Source organism: Somniosus microcephalus, chromosome 9 (genome assembly GCF_052327205.1).
Source record: "Somniosus microcephalus isolate GS21.2 chromosome 9, FLI_Smic_1.0, whole genome shotgun sequence".
Lineage (NCBI taxonomy): Eukaryota > Metazoa > Chordata > Chondrichthyes > Squaliformes > Somniosidae > Somniosus > Somniosus microcephalus.
Genome location: NC_140995.1, coordinates 56,479,555 through 56,505,031, shown reverse-complemented (window position 1 = coordinate 56,505,031; position 25,477 = coordinate 56,479,555). Strand labels below are relative to the sequence as shown.

At 49.5% G+C, this 25,477-nt stretch overlaps 1 protein-coding gene across 15 annotated transcripts in view; it reads right to left on the bottom strand.

Moving 5' to 3' along the window:
* rims1a (regulating synaptic membrane exocytosis 1a) overlaps positions 1-23,499 on the bottom strand; it is a 1,194,810-nt gene extending 1,171,311 nt beyond the window's left edge. For 11 of the 15 annotated variants that reach the window (XM_085996617.1, XM_085996618.1, XM_085996622.1 and 8 more), the window contains exon 1: positions 22,993-23,498. In XM_085996617.1, coding sequence (XP_085852743.1) covers positions 22,993-23,156 — 164 coding nt within the window. In that variant the 5' untranslated portion in view covers positions 23,157-23,498. Of the gene's footprint in view, positions 1-22,992 lie in introns of all 15 variants that reach the window. The other 4 variants (XM_085996611.1, XM_085996612.1, XM_085996615.1 and 1 more) reach the window with 2 other exon arrangements.
* Between the last annotated feature and the right edge of the window lie 1,978 nt (positions 23,500-25,477).

Below are 25,477 nucleotides of genomic sequence, written 5' to 3'. Positions count from 1 at the left end.
AGTGTTAAGTGTGAAAAAATGTTCACTTACCTTGGTTTCTGCCTACAGCCTTCATCCGCTCTGGATCGGGAGTCCCGACATTTTCCTTGTAGATTTCACAGACTGGCTGTTGGATCCTCCGAACCAACAGTCATCTGAAATCTACAAAGTTGAAAGGTTCGAGTCCTGAACACAAGGGCTCATCAAACTACACATAATGTCAGTGGTTTGACAGCTTCACAGAGCTGTCAAACACTGACATTTCTTCTTTCAAGAAGTCTTGACAGATGGCACGACCGCAGGACGGGCTTAACAAGCTCAATCAGGGGAAAATCCCACTGGTTGGCCAGAAGACGATGAAGGCGGGACACAGACCCGACAAGCAGCAGTCCCGCCTCCAACTCCTCTCCATTCACTAAATCCAGCCCGAGGTTTGATCACAAGAGGTGTAGCATAAAAGCCAAAAGTTAATGTGAACTTATATGAAACCTTACTGAGACCTCAGTTAGAGTACTGTGTACAGTATTGAGCTCCACACTATGGGAAGGGTATAATACAGACTCACTCGGATACCTGGTATGAGGAAATAAAAATACGAAGAAAAACTTAAAATTAGGGCTTTTTCATTAGAACAATGCAGAGCAATAAGCGGGGGGATAATTTTTTTTTTTTTTTAAAAGAACTGCAACCCACCAACTTCCGCTTTTAATGGAGGCTAACTGGGGCGGACGGTCAACTAACCAGCTCTCTGGAAGTGGGTCCGTAATTTAAATATTTTAATGAGGCTGCGTGCCTCAAATTTCACCACAGTTTTAAATCCAAGTGCTGCGGGCCGGGCCTAATGGCCTGTTCCCGTGGTGCAACTTCTCTGTATAGAATCACACAGCACAGAAGGTGACCACTCGGCCCATTGTGCCTGTGCCGGTTCCCTGAACGAGCAATTCAATGACTTCCTTTCCCCATAGCCCTACAAATTTCTCCTTTTTAAGTATTTATCCATTTTCCTTTTGAAAGTTACTATTGAATCTGCTTCCACCACCCTTTCAGGCAGCGCATTCCAGATCATAACGCTCAGCGTAAAAATAATTCTCATCTCCCCCGACTTTTTTTTTGCAAATTATCTTAAATCTATGTCCTCTGGTTACCGACCCTCTCAACAGCAGAATAAGTTTCTCCCTATCTACCCATCAAAACCTCTTATAATTTTGAGCACCTCTATTAAGTCTCCTTTGAACACCGCTATTAAATCTCCTCTTTGCTCGAAGGAGAACAATCCCAGCTGATCTAGTCTCTCTACAGAACTGAATTCGCTCATCCCTGTTATCATTCGGTTAAATCTCCTTTCCAAAACCTTGACATCCTTTCTGACGTGTGTTGCCCACAATTGAACACAATACAATTAACGATTTATAAAAGGTTTAGCAGAACTTCCTTGCTTTTGTACTCTGTTAATAAAGCCAAGGATCCCGTATGCTTTATAACAGCCTTATCGACTTGTCCCACTGCCTTCAAAGACTTGTGTACGTACACCCTCGTTCCTGCACCCCCTTTAAAATGTTACCACTCAGTTTATGTTGCCTCTCGTCAGTCTTCCTTCCAATTCTGTGCATTAAATTTCATCTGCCATGTGTCTGCCCATTTTACCAGTCTGGTAAATAGACCAGGACAAACAGAAGTAAGTCATACATGCTGTCCTTACTTTTATAAAATACATGCCTTTTATAACATTATAGTTAAATAGCAATACTTAGGCAATTTGGGAAGCACTTGAGTTTGTTGGAGCACAGGAGTTTCTTTGCGGTGCAGGTTGAGGAACTGAGATGCTACACCACTGGTGAGAGGGTGTAATTACAGCATGAAAAATTTACAGAGGGGGCTTCCATTAGAAATAGGAATTCATAATAGAAAATGTTGACGCAAGTGTGATAAAAATGTGCCCTCCTATACATCCCACTTTAATAACCACCCATTTAAGTTAATTATCTTGTTCATTCTATAGCCCCAGATAATAGGCTTCATCTCCATCATCAGGATAACAGGCAGAGAGCGCTTCAGGTTATCATCGCTCCAGCTTGCTAAAAATAAAAATAATCTTGCTCTTTCTGATGCTGACTGACTTGCTGTTCATTTCCAGCATTTTCTGTTTTTATTTTATGTAGGCTGTTTAAACTGTTACCATGATCAATGTGTATGAAGTTCTGCATCGCTACAGTGCAATCTTTTCAGCGATCTACCTCTGCATGATTGTTTCTCATTTCAGTAATTTCTGACACTAAAGCAAACCCACCAACTGCACAATTCCACTCTTCGTAAAACAAAATGTGAGCTGTGCAAATTCTGAGCTCAAGTCATTCTGGAATGAAGGAAATCCGCTTCAAGTGGAATTGTCCATAAGAGAACAAATTCGGAACACCAGTAAGAGTGTCAGATGAACAAAGATCTCCTTTCAAAATCTGTCTCCTTGTTACCATGGCGACATGGTCACACAGGTACGTATTTATGTTATGTGGCAAAGTATACATCAATCAAAAACAATTCAATGCATAAGATGGCAGTGTAGAGAGTATACTGTGTAAGCAGGACAACTCTGCTGAATTCAGAATCTGAACTCCAAAGTGGAACAGAAAGCAAGACTTCAGTCTTTCAACTTGTGTGAGCACGTGCTGCGCACACTCTGAAACGTTTTGATTACACGTTTGTAGGATTTTTAATGTGAAAATGCTTGTTTCATTTACTCATCACCATGACAAAAGAAAAGTGCAAGAATCTGTAACTAACAGCCAATGATAACTAAACGTAACTCAGTCTTCTGATTATAACAAATCTCCTTCCCTCATAATTCTAGTTCAAGGTCCATTACAGTCAGCAGAGGAGTGCGCACCTTGAGGGGATGAGCTATTTGGCGGGGGGGCTCCACTGTCCGTCCCCATGAATTTGTAATGAGGTCTGACAAGATACATGACCCAGTAACACTTGGAAATTCTTTTTATCCTGTGACACTAGGGAAACATGCATCATTTTTAATATCTTTATAAAATTAACTTTAAAAAAAAAAATTCTAGCTCCGCTTTAATCAGTCTCCCTCCTTCACCGTACGCACTATCGCCAGCCATGTTGTGACCTGCTCCTCAGAATCAGCCAATTCCACTGTAACCGGCTGACAGGAGGCACACAGGAGCACATTTCCGCTGCAGTTTACTTGTGGGGAAGTGCGTGCCTGCTACTCAGCATCTCTGCCAAACGGCATAGTTGAAATTATTCCCTCATAATGTGGGAACCACACTCTTAAAGCTGCTGTACCATCACTTCTGTACCACGCAGCATCGTGTCAGTACACCCACATGAAATATTACAGCATTTACCACCACTCCTGTAGCGTATGTGCCTTTAAGAGCCCCATGTGTACTGTAATGCCGGTAATGGCCACTCGGGCTATATAAGCCTGTATATTGTGTTGTATCAGTTAGTTCCCCTCCAGACTTTGTTCAGTAAACACCTGTGAAACCAATTCCTGTCTTCAGTGTCTCTATTAACACACGGACACAACAACTCCTCCCTCGCTGAAACATTATTCCAATTTCCACTAAATAAACTTCTCACACACACAAAGACCTAGCTTTGCTGCAATCTCCTTATTGAAACAGTAGCTACAGATACAAATAGGAAATTAATGATTAACTCACTCACTGTGCACCAGTTATTTTCCACAATCCACATCCGCTCTATGACTACAATCACACTGATTGGCATCTTCCAGGTACCAGGAACTGCAGTGGGTAATGGTGCCAAGTAAATGAGTTCCGTTCCAGCTACTACAACTGTATATACAATATACCTGTGTCATGTGCAGGACTGCTTTGTTGTTTTATGTTTTAGATAAGTTATTTATTAATCAGCTGCCATACAAATGCACATCTGAGAAATTCATACAAAAAACATTCTAAATTATGAAATCATCCCTTTTGGAAAATGCTGGCGGTTTTAGCTTTTTTTTTTTTTAAATTGTTTATTTCTCTCTAGCTTCCTGGTTCTCTGTTACCAGACCGAAAGGGGCACAACTACCTCTCAATTGATGATGTGAATGCCACTCCTTTAACTCACCTGCCAAAAGGCACACTTGAAAGGAAGGGACCATTGCTATTGCAGGTTTCCCTAAACTCCTGTCTTGATGCAAGGTCATCGACCTGAAACAGTAACTCTGTTTCTCCACAGATGCTGCCTGACCGGCTGAAGATTTCTTGCATTTTCAGATTTCCAGCATCCGTAGTATGTTACTTTTGTTTGTTCCCTAAACTTCTCTTGGACGGAGAGCTCCAGAAAGCTCACTTCCCCTACATTAAGGAAAAGCTTAGAAAGAAAAACAATTGTTTAAACTGTAAGAAAGAGTATTGCAAAATGTTCTGACCAATGCCAAGGAATTAAACAGCCATCAGCAAGTGACACAGGTAAAACGAAACAGAAGTGCTGCGGTCCGCCGTGGGAGCTGGGAAGCTAATTAAACAGCGGGTGTACTGAGAGCTACAGGACAGCTACTCCTCAAACAGTTTCCCAACCCATTGCCATGGCGATGAATGGAGAAAAATCACCTTTGCAGGAGCAATCCTGCCAGAGTTTGATTGGCAGCTTGTAGTACAGCTCATACAATTTTACTGAACTCTAAATTGGAAAATATCGGGAGGGGGTTTCTATACATGAGTGAATCAGCCTTTCTTTCTCTCCAGCTCTTTAGTGAGATGCATAATAAAGCCAGAGTCCTCTCCCTCCATCTCCTCCGGAGGCTGCTCCACCTCCCTTTCCCACACCCTCTGACACTCCTCCTCCTCCCCTCTGCCTTACTTCACCTCTTGTGACCTATGGGAAGATAAAGAGAGGGTTAGAATGGTTGCCCTTGCCAGTGGTGCCCCACCAATTGCCAGCAATTCATCACCCCACCCCCCCATCCAACCAAGCAGGTAAGTTATGGGGAGGGTCTCGCTGGAGGGAATCGGGGGCAGAGTATTATTACTAGGTTCAGTGATTTGTCGTTCTGTAACAATTGGCTTGCTTGCCAGCAATTCAGGCTAGATGTGTCAGTAGCGGGAGTATTTATTTGTGGAGGGGGTGGGGGGTAATTATAACCGAACCCACCCTGTGGGAATGGTGTGGGGAACATTTAAAATGGAGCATTCAGCCTTACCACCCCGCTCCCGATGTATTGTCGCTGGCCACCATTTTAACTGCTGACTGAAGTCGGGTGGCTGAGGGGCCCACTGGAAGCAGCCCCCGCGTGCTGTGCTTTCACATCCAGGATGTGCAGCTGGGTGCCGCAGACTGTCTGCACACTGAGGGACTGGAAGCCCTTTTTGTTCATATAGCTTTGCAGGTTCTGAAGGGGAGCTTTCACGTGCAGTTAATCACTCCCAGCACTCTAGGGAAGCCAGAAATCCTTTCGGCATATAGTGCTCTCTGCCTTCACTCCACCGTAGGCACTCCAAATTTTACAAACTCTCCAGCCCCACGGAACAGGGCTCCAGTCACCTGTTGAATGCTGTCACTGCCCCTCGACTGTGCCGGCACAGGTCCCCCATGGATGCCTGGGAGTATCCAGACTCCTAAAGGTCAAGAGTCGTGGTCACCTTCACTTCCACTGTTACAGCTCTGCGCCACATGGACCCAGGCTTCAGGTCATCTCGGAGGAAGTCACACAGTTGGCTCACCTACTTCTTGCAGTCCTCAGGGTCCTGCTGGCCCCTTTAACCTTTCTTCCCACCTGGCGACCCCATTGCATCACCACCTGGATCTTCCTGAGGGTCACTGGTGGCCTCCTATTTGCTGGGTAGGGGTAGGGATATGGCCAGGTGCCCACCATGAATACTTAAGAACTTCCAACTCATGAAACTAGGCCGGGGTCGGGGTAGCAGGTGGAAGAGCCCCACCCAACTCTGCAAGGACAGTAAAAGGAAAATTGAGCCTCAAGGGGGGAAACTTGGGTCGCACCTCTGAAATTGAATGGTAGCGCCCCAAGCAGGTGGCGGGGCGCTACTGGAAGCGCTCCCCCTCCCTATTGGGGCGCGCCCATTGAATATCGCGGTGCTAGGTGCAGCAGTGCCATGCATGTCGGCACGTAGCGCTGTGGTACTGCAGGCCTCCTCCCGTGATTAAAGGGGAAGGGCCTAGCTCAGCGCACACCAGGGCCCTGCTGGATCACCAGGGCCCTGCTGGATCACCGGGCCCTGCTGGACCGCTGGGGAGCCGAGTGCAAGCAAAAGAGCCCGGCACTCGAGAGGAGTGCCGGGCTGACCAATTGTGGCCGGCACCCCACAGGAGGCAGCGAGAGGGGGCAGGTGCTGGCAGGCGGCCCAAAGAAAATGGCCGCCCTGCCCTTTAATTCACGCCGCCCCGGCCACAAACAAGCCACCCTGACCCTGTCAGAGATAGCATCCGCCGGTAGGTCAGGTGTGAACTAAGTTTACAGCCGGGGCGCTGTGCACGACGATGACATCATCGCCGGAGGCACAGCACCGCAGGGCGCTACCGGCTACCACCGCCACTAACCTCCCGCTGAATTTCGTGGGAGGTGTCAGTGGCACCGCGCCCAGGCGCTAGGTGCTTTGCGCCCCCTTGGGGCACTAATGGGAGGCGCAAAGCAACCAAATTCCCACCCCACCCACCCCCCAAGTCTTTTGTCTATTTTATTTAAGCAGAGGTTATGAAGAATCATAAGCTATCCCTATTGAGGGGCTGCTGACTGTTTTGATTGTGGGCTTGATGCAGCACCATGCACTGGAGCATCCACTTGTAGTATTGTGGAAGGGTGTCTTGCAGAGTCGACCGTTCCTGGAACCGTTCCCAACCTCAGCCAAGTTGCTGTTGGCGATACGGAGCAGAGGACTGGCCCCAACCCATGGGGCAACAAAGAGAAAATCAAAGCACCGTCATCCTCCGGGTGCTCTCATCTGCCGCCTGATGGCCAGGTCAGAGTGGCAGTGATGGAGGGCTGAGTATTGCTCACGCTTGCTTGCATGTGCTGTGCAGCCCAGGAGTAGAAGAAAAGTGAAGTAAATCATTTTTGAGAAACGGAAATGCCTTGAAGAGAAAGGCTAGTCCCGTGGCGGCAGGCTGCTGCATGGGCCCTCAGACATATGTATTGGTCCGAGGTTCGAACATTTCCTCCTGCCTGCTCCATGCCACTGACAATCCTCCCCTCTGCGTATTCAATATCCCCACTTCCTCAAATTTATTTTTCAAATCATTCCATCCCATGTCTGTGCGTCAAGTGACGCCCTTCAACCATTTTTTCTATAGCTACTCTGTCCAATTCTCAGCTACATTAAAAGCAGCTCATTGGACTCGGGACCCTGCGATGGTCCTCCCCATCACCGGACTCGGGACCCTGCGATGGTCCTCCCCATCACCGGACTCGGGACCCTGCGATGGTCCTCCCCATCACCGGACTCGGGACCCTGCGATGGTCCTCCCCATCACCGGACTCGGGACCCTGCGATGGTCCTCCCCATCACCGGACTCGGGACCCTGCGATGGTCCTCCCCTTCACCGGACTCGGGACCCTGCGATGGTCCTCCCCTTCACCGGACTCGGGACCCTGCGATGGTCCTCCCCTTCACCGGACTCGGGACCCTGCGATGGTCCTCCCCATCACCGGACTCGGGACCCTGCGATGGTCCTCCCCATCACCGGACTCGGGACCCTGCGATGGTCCTCCCCATCACCGGACTCGGGACCTTGCGATGGTCCTCCCCATCAATGGACTCGGGACCCTGCGATGGTCCTCCCCATCACTGGACTCGGGACCCTGCGATGGTCCTCCCCATCACTGGACTCGGGACCCTGCGATGGTCCTCCCCTTCACTGGACTCGGGACCCTGCGATGGTCCTCCCCATCACTGGACTCGGGACCCTGCGATGGTCCTCCCCATCACTGGACTTGGGACCCTGCGATGGTCCTCCCCATCACTGGACTCGGGACCCTGCGATGGTCCTCCCCATCACTGGACTCGGGACCCTGCGATGGTCCTCCCCTTCACTGGACTCGGGACCCTGCGATGGTCCTCCCCATCACTGGACTCGGGACCCTGCGATGGTTCTCCCCATCACTGGACTCGGGACCCTGCGATGGTCCTCCCCATCACTGGACTCGGGACCCTGCGATGGTCCTCCCCTTCACTGGACTCGGGACCCTGCGATGGTCCTCCCCATCACTGGACTCGGGACCCTGCGATGGTCCTCCCCATCACTGGACTCGGGACCCTGCGATGGTCCTCCCCATCACTGGACTCGGGACCCTGCGATGGTCCTCCCCATCACTGGACTCGGGACCCTGCGATGTTCCTCCCCATCACTGGACTCGGGACCCTGCGATGTTCCTCCCCATCACTGGACTCGGGACCCTGCGATGGTCCTCCCCATCACTGGACTCGGGACCCTGCGATGGTCCTCCCCTTCACTGGACTCGGGACCCTGCGATGGTCCTCCCCATCACTGGCCTCGGGACCCTGCGATGGTCCTCCCCATCACTGGACTCGGGACCCTGCGATGGTCCTCCCCATCACTGGACTCGGGACCCTGCGATGGTCCTCCCCATCACTGGACTCGGGACCCTGCGATGGTCCTCCCCATCACTGCACTCGGGACCCTGCGATGGTCCTCCCCATCACTGCACTCGGGACCCTGCGATGGTCCTCCCCATCACTGCACTCGGGACCCTGCGATGGTACTTACCAAAGTTCTCCTCAAACACTGGCGGACCACCAAGCAGCAGTGCGACCATGGCGGGAATAGGCAGGGCTGGCTATGCAGCAAAGGGAAAGGGATTTGAGGTCAGAAGGAGCAGGTGGGAGGTGCACATGATGTGGGCAATCTGAGCAGATCGAACGGGCAGACTGGGAGGGGACTTTGAAGCCGACAGCCAATTGGATTGCACATCAGCTGGTTTTATTGTAAATGGTCCAACACTACGTGCTAAAGAATAACTGCTGATTTTTGCCGTTCATATAATCCAAATATTGAGCTGGTAAGGATAACCATCTGTGATATAAATACTGAAATAAGTTAAGTTTGGAGAGGAGAGGTGAGTGCTCCGAACCTCTGATGTAAAATATTGTCCCTCCCTAACTTGCTTAAGTGAACAAATTTATTTAAAATGCCGTGCCTTTTATGAGTTATTTGAATTTTAGTTTATTTTTCTTCACTTGTAGGATCCCGCCATTTTGGGTCCGTGCACTCAGCAGGAAGACGTCCACCTGGTATCAGCTACAAGGCCCCAAACACTACTTCCAGGTGAAATAGCGATTTACTTGTACTTCTTGCAATTTAGTATACTGTATTTTCTGCTCATGATACGGTCTCCTCTACATTGGGGAGACCACACACAGACTGGGTGATCGCTTTGCGGAACACCTCCGTTCAGTCCGCAAGTGTGATCCTGAGCTTCCGGTTGCCTGTCATTTTAATTCTCTGCTCCACTCCCATTCTGACCTCTCCGTCCTCGGGCACCTACACTGTTCCAATGAAGCTTAACGTAAGCTCGAGGAACAGCACCTCATCTTTCTATTAGGCACTTTACTGCCTACCTGGTTCAACATTGAGTTCAACAATTTCAGATCATAACATCTGCCCCCATTTTCTCGGTCAGCAGCTATGTTGTTAATGATTCTACTATTGCCATTTACACCTCCTCTGAACCCATCTTTTGTTTCATTACTTGACCCATTACCATCTACTTTTGCCTTGCACCATCATCCATCCACCACCTTCAACATTCACTCCCTCCACCACCGGCGCACTGTGGCTGCAGTGTGTACCATCTACAAGATGCACTGCAGCAACTCGCCAAAGCTCCTTCAACAGCACCTTCCAAACCCGCGACCTCTACCACTTAGAAGGACCAGGGCAGCAGACGCATGGGAACATCACCACCTACAAGTTCCCCTCCAAGCCACACACCATCCTGACTTGGCCCTGTATCGCCGTTCCTTCACTGTCGCTGGGCCAAAATCCTGGAACTCCCTTCCTAACAGCATTGTGGGTGTACCTACACCACACGGACTGCAGCGGTTCAAGGCGGCGGCTCACCACCATCTTCTCAAGGGCAATTAGGGATGGGCACTAAATGCAGGCCTAGCCAGCGATGCCCACATCCCATCAATGAATAAAAAAAATGTTTTTAAATCCCTTTTGTCATTCAATCTCTCCTGCCTTCCACCCTATCACAGGCCTTCCCTTTTGTTCTTTCCTCCCCTCCCCCCTCTCCCTGCCTCTGTACTTGCTTAAAACCGGTTTTAAATGAAAATTTCAAGTTCTGACGAAAGGTCATCAACCTGAAATGTTAACTTGGTTTCTCTCTCCACAGATGCTGCTTGACCTACTGAGTATTTCCAGCATTTTCTGTTTTTATTTCAGCTACAATATTTGTTAGCAATGGCACTATGGAGCATAATATGGACAAGTGTCCTTTCTGGACCTGGACGTCGACTGCGAGAACCAGAGCCAAGAAATTTCAGGATCATTTAAGTCCACGTACACATGTTGAGAGCAGCGCCAGCAAAGGAGAGCCAGGGAATACTGGCACTGGGGCCAAGGGTTCCTTCAGTTGTCACGAATGTTGCATACTGCTGGGGCCAAGGATTTCAGAACTTTAAAAAAAAAGTGTCTTTTGTTCGAACGTAAAACTAAACAAAGTCCAAAGATGTGCGGGTTAGGTTGATTGGCCATGATAAAAAAAAAAAAAAAATTTTTAAATTGGCCCTTAGTGTTAGGGGGGATTAAATACGTGGGGTTACGGGGATAGGGCTTGGGTGGGATGGCTGTCGGTGTAGGGACCGGGTGCTAGGGTTTGGATGATCAGCCATGATCTCGTTGAATGGCGGAGCAGGCTCGAAGGGCCAAATGGCCTACTCCTGCTCCTATCTTCTATGTTTCTATGTAAATGAACATTTTGCCCACTCCATAATTAGTAACCCGACCCACCCACTTACTAGTGAGAATACTGTTAGAGAAAGAATAACTTACATTTATATAGCCCCTTTCACCACCTCAGGATGTCCCAAAGTGCTTTACAGCCAATTAAATGCTTTAAGTGACATCACTGTTGTCATGTAGGAAATGTGGCAGCCAATTTGCACACTGCGATAAACGACCACTTGACTGCCTGGTTGTCATGTTTATGTAACACTTTTTTTGTGTCAACATTTTTGCCATTATGAAGAGTGAAGGGCATGGTTCACAGATCTGAAAACCAAACAATAGGTAAGGAGGCATTTTCTTAAATTAGTTTAACAAGGACTAGCGGTCCCGTGCACCCAAGTAGGTGCAGGTGTCCCTGCATTTGATTCAAACCCATCACCAAGAGTTCAGTATCAGGCCATTAGCTTTGGCGAGCAGAGAAAAGGTCCTTAGTCATCAGAGCACTTTAATTGGTGAATGAGTATGGCTGTTTGTATTGCTTAGGTCAATATATTCAATGGAAAGTAAAACCTTCCACCCTTTGAGTGTTTTCTATGTCTCTTAATCAGCTGGCTGTGGTTTCTACAAGGCTGTAAACAAATTTATTCATACCTTTTGAAACTCCTACAAAATGTGAAAAACAATGATTTCTTAAAGACGTTTTCCATTTTCAACAGGTAGGTGTTCTGTGTCAGTCAGAAACATCAACCAATCAGAAAGAAAACTTCTAATTTTCCCACAAGCAAAACCTCTCCACTTACCATCATGGTAAACTCTGTTGCTTACGTCTGCACACTGTACCATGTATGATGTACAATCAGGTTTAACAACCAGGAACACCCAAACCAGCGACAGCAACCTCACCCACCCATTTCTTACTGCCTTCAGGACAGGAATGAACAAAGGAGAATTTCAATCTGGCATTTTGAGCCAACCGACAGCAGCAGCCTTCCATAATCTCAGCCAGGTGTCCGTCCCTCAGCTGTGAGCTTAGACAGCGAGTGTTGGCCAGCAACTTATCTGATGCTAATAGAAGGGTGTAAAAAGTATGATTCCAGAGGGCATGGTAGAAAGAGAGAAAATGACAAAGGAAAATTCAGTGAAGGCTCAGGGACGAGCAGATATGATGTAAACAATTATTAGACTGAAACTGACAACCTAAAATATTTCAAGCACACCTGACTCGCAGACAGTGATGTGAAGCAGGTAATAATGCAGGGAGCAGTAATACTGAAGATGGATGCAATAGCTGCTAAACCACTGCGGAAGTGGCCTTGACATCAATCTTCTCTCCTAGGTTGGTAAGGTGCAAAAGTCTCACCTTGGCAAAGGTTTCCTTTACCTTTATCACTTGCCTTTTCCAAAATGAAGGGCTACAATATCTAGGAAAAATTAGTGCCTTTTCCTTACTGAAAGTCAAAGTTGTTTTAAAAAAAAAAGTCTCTTCTATTTGCAATTTAGGACCATAGACACAATGCATCGTTAAAAAACCCACTGTGGTCCATCTAGCCAGTCCCAGGGGCGATTTTCACCGGATAGTTTAGGCGCTAAAGAGCCTTTGAGGTGGCCAAGATGGGGTCTTTAGAACCAATGCCAGAGAGAGGGCGAGGGTGGGAGAGAGCGGGAGAGGAAAGAAGCGGGCGGGTGAGGCGAGGGACGGAGGGAGAGGGCGGGCGAGGTGGAGGGAGAAGGAGGGAGCGAGGGCGGGAGAGCGGACGAGCGAGGGTGGGAGAGGACGGGCGAAGGAGCGGGCGGGCAAGGGAGGGAGAAGGCGGGTGAGTGCAGGAGGGAGAGGGCGTGAGGCTGGTCAAGCCCGAGGGTGAGGGAGGGAGAGGGCAGGTGAGAGAGGAGGGAGAGGGAAGACGGGAGGGCAAGGGAGGGGAAGGGGAGGGAGAAGCGGGTGAGAGGGAGGGAGGGGGCGAGGGACAGAGGGAGAGGGTGTGTGGGACGAGAGGGCAAGCAAGGGTGCGAGGGAGATGAGGGGGGAGGGGGGAGGGAGAGGACGGATGGAGAGAGAGGGGAGGGAGGGAGAGAGCGGGTGACAGGGCAGGGAGAGGGCGGGGGAGGGAGGGAGGGAGAGGGCGGGAGATGGAGGGAGAGGGAGGGAGCGAGTGCGAGAGGGAGGGAGAGGGCGAAGGAGGGAGGGAACTGGCGAGAGAGGGAGGGAGAGGGCGGGTGAGGTAGGTGGTGGGCGGGCGAGGGAGAGAGGGAGAGGGCAGGGGAGAGAGCGCGGGCGAGAGAGAGGGCGAGGGAGGGAGAGGCGGGCTAGGGAGGGAGGGAGGGGGCGGGCTATGGAGCGAGAGGGCGGGAAAGAGAGGGAGGGGAGGAGGAGGGAGGGAGCGGGCGGGCAAGAGATGGCGAGAGGGAGGGAGAGGGCGGGTGAGGTAGGTGGCGTGCGGGTGAGCAAGAGAGGGGGAGGGCGGGGGGAGAGCGGGAGAGAGAGGGCAGGCGAGTGAGAGGGCGAGGGAGGGAGAGGTGAGGGAGGGGGCGGGGGAGGGGGGAGGGAGAAGGAGAGAGGGGCGGGAGAAGGAGAGAGGGGCGGGAGAAGGAGAGAGGGGCGGGAGAAGGAGAGAGGGGCGGGAGAAAGAGAGAGGGGCGGGAGAAAGAGAGGGGGCGGGAGAAGGAGAGGGGGCGGGAGAAGGAGAGAGGGGCGGGAGAAGGAGAGGGGGCGGGAGAAGGAGAGAGGGGAGGGAGAAGGAGAGAGGGGAGGGAGAAGGAGAGAGGGGCGGGAGAAAGAGAGGGGCGGGAGAAGGAGAGGGGGCGGGAGAAGGAGAGAGGGGCGGGAGAAAGAGAGGGGCGGGAGAAGGAGAGAGGGGCGGGAGAAAGAGAGGGGCGGGAGAAAGAGAGGGGCGGGAGAAAGAGAGGGGCGGGAGAAAGAGAGGGGCGGGAGAGGGGGTGGGCAGGAGAGGGCGAGAGGGAGGGCGCGAGAGAGGGACGAGGGAGGGAGAAGGACGGGAGGGCGTAAAGGGAGTGAGAGGGAGGGTGTAAAGGGAGCGAGAGAGGGGGAGGGAGGGCGAGAGGGGGAGGAGGAGGAAGGGAGGGGGGGAAGGGGAGGGCGTTGGATGGCGAGGGAGGGAGGAAGGGGGCAGGAGGGAGGAAGCGGGAGAGAGAGGGGGCGGGAGTGGGAGAGGGAGGGAGGGGGCGGGAATGGGAGAGGGAGGGAGGGATAGGGCGAGGGAGGAATAGGGCGAAGGAGGGAGGGTGAGGCAGGTGGCGGGCGGGTGAGCGAGAGGGCGAGGGTGGTCGAGCCCAAGAGGGCGAGGGCAAGCAAGAGAGAGCGAGGGTGAGCGAGAGAGCAAGGGAGGGAGAGAGCGAGGGAAGGAAGGGTGGGCGAGAGGAAGGAGAGGGCGGGCGAGCGAAGGAGAGCAGGCGGGCGAGAGAGAGGGCGGTGGAGGGCAGTCGGGTGAGCGAGAGAGGGCGGGTGAGCACGAGGGCGGGCGAGAGAAGGCGAGGGCGGGCGGGCGAGAGAGGGAGGGGGCTGGCGGGCGAGGGAGGGAAGGAGAGGGTGGGTGAGAAGGCGGGTGGGCGAGAGGAAGAGGGCGAGGGAGGGTGGGCGTGCGCGCGATAGAGGGAGGGGGCGGGCAAGAGAGGGAGAGGGCTGGTGAGGGAGGGAGGGAGAGGGCTGGCGAGAGTGAGAGGGCGGGCGAGAAGGAGAGGGCGGGCGAGAGCGAGAGGGAGAGGGCGGGGGAGAGGGAAGGTGGGTGAGAGAAGGCGAGGGCGGGCAGGAGAGGGAGGGAGGGAGAGAGAGGGCGATCGAATACGAGAGGGTGGGAGAGAGGGCGGGCAGGCGAGCAAGAGATGGTGGGCGAAGTAGGTGGCGAGGGAGAGGGGGCGGGCAGGCGGGCGGGAGAGGGGGCGGGCGGGCGAGAGAGGGAACGGGCGAGCGAGAGTGAGCGGGAGGGAGAGGGCGGGCAAGAGGGAGTGAGAGGGCGGGCAAGAGGGAGCGGGAGAGGGCGGGCGGGCGAGAGAGGGAATGGGCGGGCGAGAGGGGGAACGGGCGAGCGAGAGGGAGCGGGAGGGAGAGGGAGGGGGCGGGCGAGGGGGGGGGAGAGGGCGGGTGAGAGGGAGCGGGAGAGGGCAGGCGGGCGAGAGATGGAATGGGCGGGCGAGAGAGGGAACGGGCGAGCGAGAGGGAGAGGGCGGGCGAGGGAGGGCGGGCGGGCAAGTAGTGGTGAGGGCAGGAGGGCGAGGGCAGGCGATAGACAGAGGGCGGGCGAGTTGGGGAGAGGGCGTGCAACCCCCACCTCAGATGCAGTCTGCAGCCATTGGTGGCTCTTTTCCCTAACACACCACACACCACTTCCCACATGAAAGTAAGGAAGAAGGGAAGAAAATGCCAGCAAGAAGAGCAAAAGATGAGTTATGGGGAGAGAGGCAGAGAAGAGAGACAAAAGCCACATGACGACAGTAGAGACAGAGAGACATCATATTCTCTTACTTACTATGTGCAATACCACAGGCCAGCAACTGGTAATATATTAAAAACATTACATCTACAGGCAATTCCTGTCAACCTTTTCCAATCTAAGTTCCCATGTCCACATCAATTATGGAAATTTTCAATGTAAACTTTTCACATGGCAATTACACTCTGCAGTTCAGTGCAACCATGTGAGGTACTTTGGACCCAAGAATAGGAGATGGAATGTAGTCTTCATGGAGAAGCACAGGAGGAGATGATGAACAAAGGGATTTAGGAATCTCGGAACATAAGTGATGGAAAGCTAGCTCACAAATGCAAACAGGAATCAAAAAGGCGATTGGCCCGCTGGATTTCATCACAAAAGGTATAGAATGTAAAAGCAAGGAAATACTGCAATTCATACTGTGTTCAGTTTTGGTCACCTCACCTTAGAAAGGCTATGTGGGCCTTGGAGTCCAGTGACAATTCATCCTAATGATAATTGGCATGAAGAGACTTATCCATGTTGAACAACTCGGTTAATTTGGGTTATATTCCCTACAGATGAGAAGGCTAAGGGGTAATCTAATTTAGATGTTTAAAATAATTAAAGATCAGAAAGGGAATCACTCTTCCGTCCAATAAGGGAATTCAGAACAAAGGAACATAATCGTAAAATTAGAACTAAGTCTGCTAAAATCAAATCCAGAAAGAAAATCTTTCACAGAAACCGGTTGAGGGTGTGGAGTATACTGCCCCTTAAGGGGCACGAATGCAGAATCAATTGCGGCTTTAAAAAAAGTCAAGAGATGGAACCTACTTGAGGAAAAGGCTACTGAAGAAAGGGCAATAAATTGTGGTTAAGGAGAGAGAGCTGCCATAACTTATAAAATGACAGAGCAGACATGCTGGCCACACGATCTACTCCTGTACCTATCGATGGTTGTTCCAGCTCAGCCTTGGCCCTTAGCCTCTCCTCATTCATCAAATAAGTAAAAGAACTTGTGTGGAAAGAGCGAAGGAAAGTGTGTGATATACAGAAGAGAAAATGGACAGCGGAAAAGGCTGACTTACATAAAAAGGGAGTGTCAAGAGTCAGGGAAAACAAGAGATAATAAGGACAGAAGATGTACGAGAACCACACAGAAAGAGTGGATGATTTTCTAAACTGTAAATATTTCTATGAGGCTGCTACTATAGTTAATGTATGGATTTTGCAAAAAAAGTTAGGCAGGAAGATTCCCCACACAGTGGTGTAAACTTCAGGTGAATCATCAGAAGACACCAGCATCTCATTTAGCACAGGCCTCCTCCATTGCAAGTAGAGGAGTTAAAATGTATTCCAGCCTCTCCCTTGGCTCACTGATTAAGTGTTTCATTCAGTAAGTACTGAGCCAAACAGACTCCACAAATGTAATCCCTGATCCATGCTGACTTTTCAGATCTCCAAGTCCAGCAGTGGCCTCAATGTCCCCAGAATGGTAACGATGAAGTACATCAGTTGGGATTCTTTGGTGAAGATAGCGAGGGCTTGGCTGTGAAGCTCCCCACAGTTGAATAGCCCGAGCACAGTCACTGTCTAGGCTGTCTTTTGAAGAACTGTTACTTGGGTGAAGTACACCATCAAGAGGTAGCAGCTTTGGATGATAAAGAATGGAGAAAAGAATGGCTGATTAAATGACGCTACATAGTTTTGTTATTACTTGTCATCGGTGTAACAAGATATACATATAAAGAATAGCCTTTCTGTGTATTCACAGCGTCTGAGAATTTAATGATAAATTTTCTAATACAATTTAGCAATCAATTTATGCCACTGCCCATTTGTCGTCAACCTGCACTCCTCAGAAATAATCTGAACTTTATACAGACTTCCATGCATCATCTGATGACATTGGGAAATATATAAAGGACTAATATTTTGATCAATTTCAGAATTTATCGATACTTATTGAAAATTCTTCTTGATTAAGGTTAATTTACACCCCAAGCAATTTCAACGTTTTTACTAAATCACTAATCAAAACACCACTGCAGTCAAGTTAATAGATCTGATAAGTTATGGGGCATTGATGCTTTAAATGTTCCTGAAATGTGCACTTTCTGAATTTACCGTATAAATGTGACAATAACGGTAGTTTGACACGTGTAGGTGCTATATCAAGGAGGGTAGGTTTTTACATATAAATGCTCACAGTGTGGCACATTTCAGTGATCAGTCTTTCCACCAGGGTAATGATTCCTAAGCAAAGCCCAAGCACTTCACAAGGCAGGAGGGTGAGTCATCCTGAACAGATTTTATACACCTCCTATTAATAAATGTGTCAGAGTGGGTTATGTGTCTGCCTTTTTGTTGTAGGGGTCTGAAGCTTCCCCACTGCATCTTATTCAACCAACTGCAAAGGCTAGTGATTTGCTCCCAGGCAAAGCCAATGATACTCTCTAACCGAGCTGTAAGAACATCCCAGGGTGACCCAATCTCCAATTTTGCCTCCTTCCTTGTACAGAAGTGCTTTGGCTCTGTTGACGCCTTGCCACAACAACACAGTGAGATTAATAACTCACGGTGTGGGAAACAGCAGTGAGGAGTCCAAATCCTACTGCTTCAACTTGTACTAATCCTATCGAGGGTGGTGTGATGCAGTGTATTATGACTCTGCTCTTCTGCTTCTTGAACTTGGATTCAAATGTGATTGACATTGATAAGATGAGATTTTCCTGTTTCACAGTTATTAAGAGTCTCACACTAAAAGTAAATTTGGCAACTTTCAATCCAGGTTCCAAAGTGCACAAGTTCACAGCTCAGTTTGCCACATTGAGCATAGATTCTCATCAAAACACATTAATTCATTCAGCAAGACAGCATGGAAGTGGCAAGAAGACATGCTGGCTTATTTGATAAAATATATTTAAGGAGTGCGAGGCTTCCACCTCATTTATACTGCAGCCCAGTAGAAGCAGAAAATGGGGTGGGGGGGGTAACAGTGGACGGGGCAGCAAGGATACCCTACCGCCATTCTCTGTAATTACAGCATCGGGTCTCCATCAAGTACCAGAGAAACAAACGGTATCTTGATTTCACATTCTCCATTGTAGTGCGATCTACTGGAGTGTGTCATAAGAGCATAAGAATCTGAATGAGTCCCACAAAAGTTTTTTCAACAACCAAAAACAGCAACTGACAGTCAAACACCCTTATGAGTCGCCACCAAACAACCAGCAGCCTATGTTACAATAAACAAGAATGTTTCAAATTTTATTAAAACCAATTTAACATTTTGCAAGCATTTAAATTATGCTTTGAATCTGCTCAACCTATCTCTTTGAGATCTCATGATGCCATTTGCTGCACAATGGAATATAATGCTCCAATCCCAAGCAATTTCTCCTTCACCTCAATGAATACACATCAGACACATATGCGGGGGGGGGGAAACTGAGAAAATTCTGACCTTCTACAAACCCTGTTGCTCACCTGGAGAGATAATACGAGGGCTGAAGCTTTCAGTAACTGCTTCATCCTTTGTAGTTTGGTTAATTGGACTTGTTTTGCAAAATACTACACTGCCACTCCTTGTATTTGGTATCATATTAAGCACCAACAGTCAACTATACTAACTTGTTGCTTTCTTAAGCATGGAAGGTGCAGAAAGGAATGCAGAGCTAACATTTTGTTTCAGGTTTTTAATACGTTGACCAAGATATATTACTGACGCAAAGCATCTCACCTCAGGTGGAATAAAAACTGACATGACCTATCTGACTCCTCCAATTGGCTGAGTTTGGATCCACATTGCTCCCACAAACAGGGACAAGCAAACCAACAGAAGTGTGCCTCCAGGGGTTTCATATCTGCATTTTGCAAGAATGTAGCAAATATAAACACAAAGCCCATTGACATTGACACCACATAATGTAAACCAATGTACTGGGGGACATATAGATTCCAGTTTAGCATATAGGGCCCTTATAGATACCCATACACTGCGGTTTGGCACATTCCCGCATGGTTTTCATTCCCTACATAAAGTAGCTGAAACTAGCAGTTTGAGTCTCAGAGACACTCACACCCAATATTAATGTTTTTGATGCAAATTTACTCTCTGTAGCAGAGGCTCAAAATTTGGTTGCCCATTTAAAGTGGGCAACAGAGAGATGCAAACCTGCAAGAAGAAAAATTAGCATGTGCCATATGTACACAATAAAGAAAATTAACTGGCATTCCATGGGACAAATAACCTGTCTCAGATGGTTCAAATAATCAGAAAAAGGAGCTTTCAATGAGGAAGGAATTTTTAAGTTTATTTCCCCCCCCCCCCTCCTGAAGGTGTTGGCTCTTGCTGGGATATGCTGCCATGGCTACAGGCTGCTTACTGTTCCATATGCAGATTTTGCCCTCGCCAAAAGTCCAGACATGCACACTTCCCTGCAGGGGTAACTGGGCAGTAATCAGAAGCAAGAACCAGAGCTGATTTCCCCGCCCCTCCTAGCCCAGGTTCACAAAGGCTAAGTGCCGTGCCCCTCCAGACGTTCTGGCTGAGGTGAGCCAAGGGATTGACTTAATTGGGAGTTGCAAATTTAAAAACAGATTGATAGATTTTTGTTCGGTAAGGGTATTAAGGGATATGGAACCTAGGTGGCTAACTAGAGTTGAGGTACAGGTCTATTTGAATGGCGGAACAGGCTCGAGGGACTGAATGGCCTTCCTATGTTCCTATAATTTTCCTTGTCTAGATGGCAAAGTTCCATGTGGACAGTACATTACCAAGTGAGCCAGGGGAGTCGCTACAGAAAATATAAATAATTTCATAGGACTTGTCAACCCACAACACTCTCATGCTATACAATTACAGAGCATCATTATCAGTATTGAGAGAGCAAGTCACCAGCCCAGCCAGTCAGAGAACAGTGCCTGAATGGTGCACAGAAACCTAAAGAAGAGGGAGATAAAAAATATTCTAATTTTTTTGAAGATCAAAAACTAACTAAATCAAGCACCTCCTGCAGCACAATCATTTTTTTTGGTTTACAACAGTCGATGTGCTGTGTTTTACCTGTACCAAGCCCACTAAAGAGCACCCAGTTTACTATTCTCTGATTGAAAATTCTAACTAATTGGTTCATGTTTTTCACTTGTCTGCTGCTGCAGTCAGGGTCTGGTAATAAGACTTTCAAAAAACAAACAGCAGTACTGTATACATTTTTGGCACAGTAATTGCTGATCTGGTTATTTTGACCAGCTCATCACCAGGCACAAACACACACACAGACATATGCGACAAGATTAGCAAATAAACCAAGCTGGAGAGGGAAGGCAAGTCAAGTCACCAACCTGATTCCACACATTGAGCATGTTGTATACAGTATACAGTTCTACAGGACAGATATTGTGCACCCAATGCCAAAATGTCCAATCAAAAAAATGATTGCAGTGAGACTTCCAGGTCCACATCCTTAGAAAATTAAGACCATAAATCCTAAACTTAAATTTCACAATCAAATCTAGGCACAAGTTTCAAAACAGCGATTTGTGTACGCTTCGACTGTTACAATATCTTATTTCAAAATATCCACATGTTGCAATCTTGCTGCTTGTTTCTATAAATACATTATAGATCCTGGATACCTCAACAAACAGACCTGTTTGGACTGGATGTTGTTAAGCTCACTGTACTCCACCATTATAGGCAACATTTAAAACCACTGTGGAGCCTGGCATGAGCGAATTTTTAAATGTGAAAGAAACTCATGACAATCAAAAGATGCTAAACTGAGGAGAAGTAATGAGTTCCATAAGCTCTCAGCGTAATATGCAACAATGTCACAGAAGTTAATGAATTAAAAAGAGAGATAAAGATATCAGCATTTCATTTAAAGTGTCAGTAACTGTAATTTTAGTTTCCTATTAAAATTATTAGCAACCCTCCCATAATCTACAGTCACATACTGGGTTGTATTTGAATCAAATGCACAAAGTGAAAATATAATTTCTCGTTCATATGACAACCAACATTCAGAAAGTACAGATTAAATCAGAGTGTAAGGATAAGTAATGAAAATCATTTTTGTTTTCCAATCTGTGCTGCTGTATCAAACACACTTAAAACAATGGAACTGGCTTTAGCCAACACACCACCCTGTAAACAAAGTTAAACACGAGACTGAAAGCTGTTGCACAAGGACATACCTGACTTTATTAGATAATGTTTTAATTTTTGGTTAAATCTGTATGACAGCATCTCTAGCAAGTTATATGCCATACAAACCATCACACAACTGTGCTCTGGCAAATAACACTCACAAACAGTAAGAACTGAGAGTTTATGTGGAGTTGAAGATATATATATTAAAGAAAACAGTGGTGTGTTTGTATATAAAATGTGTGTTTTTTTTGCTGGATTTGATCAAATGGAAATCCAACAAGTATCTGCTGGTTCTGAATATCAGTATCATTCAACATAACGGAGTACTTTACCACACCATTTGGACAAACTAAATGAACATTTTTGTTCCTCCAAATAATTAGTGTAACACACCATGGGTACTTAAATATCATAATCCTGAAATCCTTAGCAACATACATATCATAGTTAGAATTTGTGCACACTGACAAAACACAGCAAACATTATTGCACATCACCAGGTATTAGGATATTAGCCACACCCACATACAGTAGTGAAGTACACCACACTTGTGACAGTCTTTGATTTGGATCCTCAATACCTAATGCTAAACATACCCAAGTGCCTGCTAATAATTTGACAGATACATTTCAGCCAAAATGCAACAGTCAATTATGGGCTAGCCTTTACAAAATTATACAGAAAACTGAATTAACATTTATGCTTATTCTATATTGCAAATAACCAAAGCTGGTGATGCAGCATCACTCCATTGGTACATGAACAGATTATGTAAGTCACTGATTAAAAAATAGTTATACAAAAAAACTGAACAGCAAAATAAAACAGTTAAAAAAATGTAAAAAATCTAACCATGTGTTTGGCCTGCTCGGTTTAATTGTATCTTTTTAACACACCCACCCTCATTCTCAGCCCACCAACACCTAACAGGTTCTGCAAGGGAATGAGGCAGCCTGTATCCTGGCACAATATTATGAGAAGCTCTGTGTGCGAATAGTGGAATAGTAGCAGAAATCTGAGATGGACAAGAAGCTTCAAGTGTTTATACTAGATAGGTCCAAGATTTACATTAGAATCAGGCCTAGACCTCTTGCTTTATAAGGACACATAATAATCATCTGGCAGAGGCGGGTTCCTGTCAGACAGGCCCTGAGCTACATCAGTGGAATAAAGAGGATAGAACAGAAATGTGTTGCTCTCATCTGTCTCAATTGCCCAGACATTTAGGTTTTGATAATTATAACTGTATGATTACATTTTAAGAGCAATACACACATATTACAATATAAGGGAGTTGGTTGACAAGTAATCAGAACAGAGAAAAAAAACACTGGCTTTTCGTTTCATCAAATTCATTTCAAATAAGCAATCTGTAAATAAACAGAATCTAAAAAAAATAAAAATAACCATCAGATATCTGGTCACAAGCCAATGAAACACCTTATGCATACTTGAGGGTGGGAGGGGGTTCAATGGGCGAAGAAATAAAAGAAAGGGAGGAGAAAATCTGTAACCATTTTCCTTACTTTAACATCGCCTCTTCTTTTTGCTCCTCTTCTCGCTGCCTGTCCATCACAGCCATGATGATGGTCCTCTCCTCCTCCGTCAGATGGCTCAAGTCGGGCATTTCGGGCATGGTAGGAGGCGCGGCGGCTGGGCGAGGGCCGCGGGGGCCCAGCGACGCCGACATCTTCCCTCAAAAATCACCCACTTATTGCTTATTTTTAAACCGAAGAGGAAAAAAAACCCTCTTATTATAATTTATAGAGAGAGCGAGCAGGGAGTGTGCATCTACAGAGTGCGGCCGGTCCCCCGGGCGCTCGCCATCGCCTCACAAGCCGGCATCAAGGGGCCAGGTGCGGCCCGGCTCCCTCCCGCTCCCCGCCGCCATGGTGCTGATGCTGGAGAAAGGGCCGGGCTGGGCTGAGCTGCTCCCTTCGCCGTCGCCGCCGCTGGAGAAGGTGGTGGATGGGCGGGGGAGGGAGGGACTGAGGTGGAGCCTCCTCCCTCTGCCCAAGATCAGTGGCGGGCGGCGGAGCTTCGGGAGTGAGGGGTGGCGGGCGGCGGAGCTTCGGGAGTGAGGGAGGGAGAGAGAGACGGAGGGGGGAGTGAGAAAGAGAGGGGGGGAGTGAGAAAGGGAGGGGGGGAGTGAGAAAGAGGGAGGGAGTGAGAGAGGGGAGGAGGGGGGAGTGAGAGAGGGGAGGAGGGGGGAGTGAGAGAGGGGAGGAGGGGGGAGTGAGAGAGGGGAGGAGGGGGGAGTGAGAGAGGGGAGGAGGGGGGAGTGAGAAAGGGAGGGAGGGGGGTGTGAGAAAGGGAGGGGGGGAGTGAGAAAGGGAGGGAGGGGGGAGTGAGAAAGGGAGGGAGGGGGGAGTGAGAAAGGGAGGGAGGGGGGAGTGAGAAAGGGAGGGAGGGGGGAGTGAGAAAGAGAGGGAGGGAGGGAGGGGGGAGTGAGAAAGAGAGGGAGGGAGGGAGGGGGGAGTGAGAAAGAGAGGGAGGGAGGGAGGGGGGAGTGAGAAAGAGAGGGAGGGAGGGAGGGGGGAGTGAGAAAGAGAGGGAGGGAGGGAGGGGGGAGTGAGAAAGAGAGGGAGGGAGGGAGGGGGGAGTGAGAAAGAGAGGGAGGGAGGGAGGGGGGAGTGAGAAAGAGAGGGAGGGAGGGGGGAGTGAGAAAGAGAGGGAGGGAGGGGGGGAGTGAGAAAGAGAGGGAGGGAGGGAGGGGGGAGTGAGAAAGAGAGGGAGGGAGGGAGGGGGGAGTGAGAAAGAGAGGGAGGGAGGGAGGGGGGAGTGAGAAAGAGAGGGAGGGAGGGGGGAGTGAGAAAGAGAGGGAGGGAGGGGGGAGTGAGAGGGAGGGAGGGAGGGAGGGGGGAGTGAGAAAGAGAGGGAGGGAGGGAGGGGGGAGTGAGAAAGAGAGGGAGGGAGGGAGGGGGGAGTGAGAAAGAGAGGGAGGGAGGGGGGAGGGAGTGAGAAAGAGAGGGAGGGAGGGAGGGGGGAGTGAGAAAGAGAGGGAGGGAGGGAGGGGGGAGTGAGAAAGAGAGGGAGGGAGGGAGGGGGGAGTGAGAAAGAGAGGGAGGGAGGGAGGGGGGAGTGAGAAAGAGAGGGAGGGAGGGAGGGGGGAGGGAGGGGGGAGTGAGAAAGAGAGGGAGGGGGGGAGTGAGAAAGGGAGGGAGGGAGGGGGGAAGTGAGAAAGAGAGGGAGGGAGGGGGGAGTGAGAAAGGGAGGGGGGAGTGAGAAAGAGAGGGAGGGAGGGGGGAGTGAGAAAGAGAGGGAGGGAGGGGGGGAGAGAGAGGGAGGGGGGAGTGAGAAAGAGAGGGAGGGAGGGAGGGGGGAGTGAGAAGGGAGGGAGGGAGGGAGGGAGGGGGGGAGTGAGAAAGGGAGGGAGGGAGGGGGAAGTGAGAAAGAGAGGGAGGGAGGGGGGAGTGAGAAAGGGAGGGGGGGAGTGAGAAAGAGAGGGAGGGAGGGGGGAGTGAGAAAGAGAGGGAGGGAGGGGAGAGGGAGGGAGGGGGGAGTGAGAAAGGGAGGGAGGGAGGGGAGAGGGAGGGAGGGGGGGAGTGAGAAAGGGAGGGAGGGAGGGGGGAGTGAGAAAGAGAGGGAGGGAGGGAGGGGGGAGTGAGAAGAGAGGGAGGGAGGGGGGGGGAGTGAGAAAGAGAGGGAGGGAGGGGAGGGGGGGAGTGAGAAAGAGAGGGAGGGAGGGGGGAGGGAGGGAGGGGGAGTGAGAAAGAGAGGGAGGGAGGGGGGAGTGAGAAAGAGAGGGAGGGAGGGGGGAGGGGGTGGGGGGGAGTGAGAAAGAGAGGGAGGGAGGGAGGGGGGAGTGAGAAAGAGAGGGAGGGAGGGTGGGGGAGTGAGAAAGAGAGGGAGGGAGGGAGGGGGGAGTGAGAAAGAGAGGGAGGGAGGGAGGGGGGGGAGTGAGAAAGAGAGGGAGGGAGGGAGGGGGGGGGAGTGAGAAAGAGAGGGAGGGAGGGAGGGGGGAGTGAGAAGAGAGGGGAGGGAGGGAGGGGGGAGTGAGGAAAGAGAGGG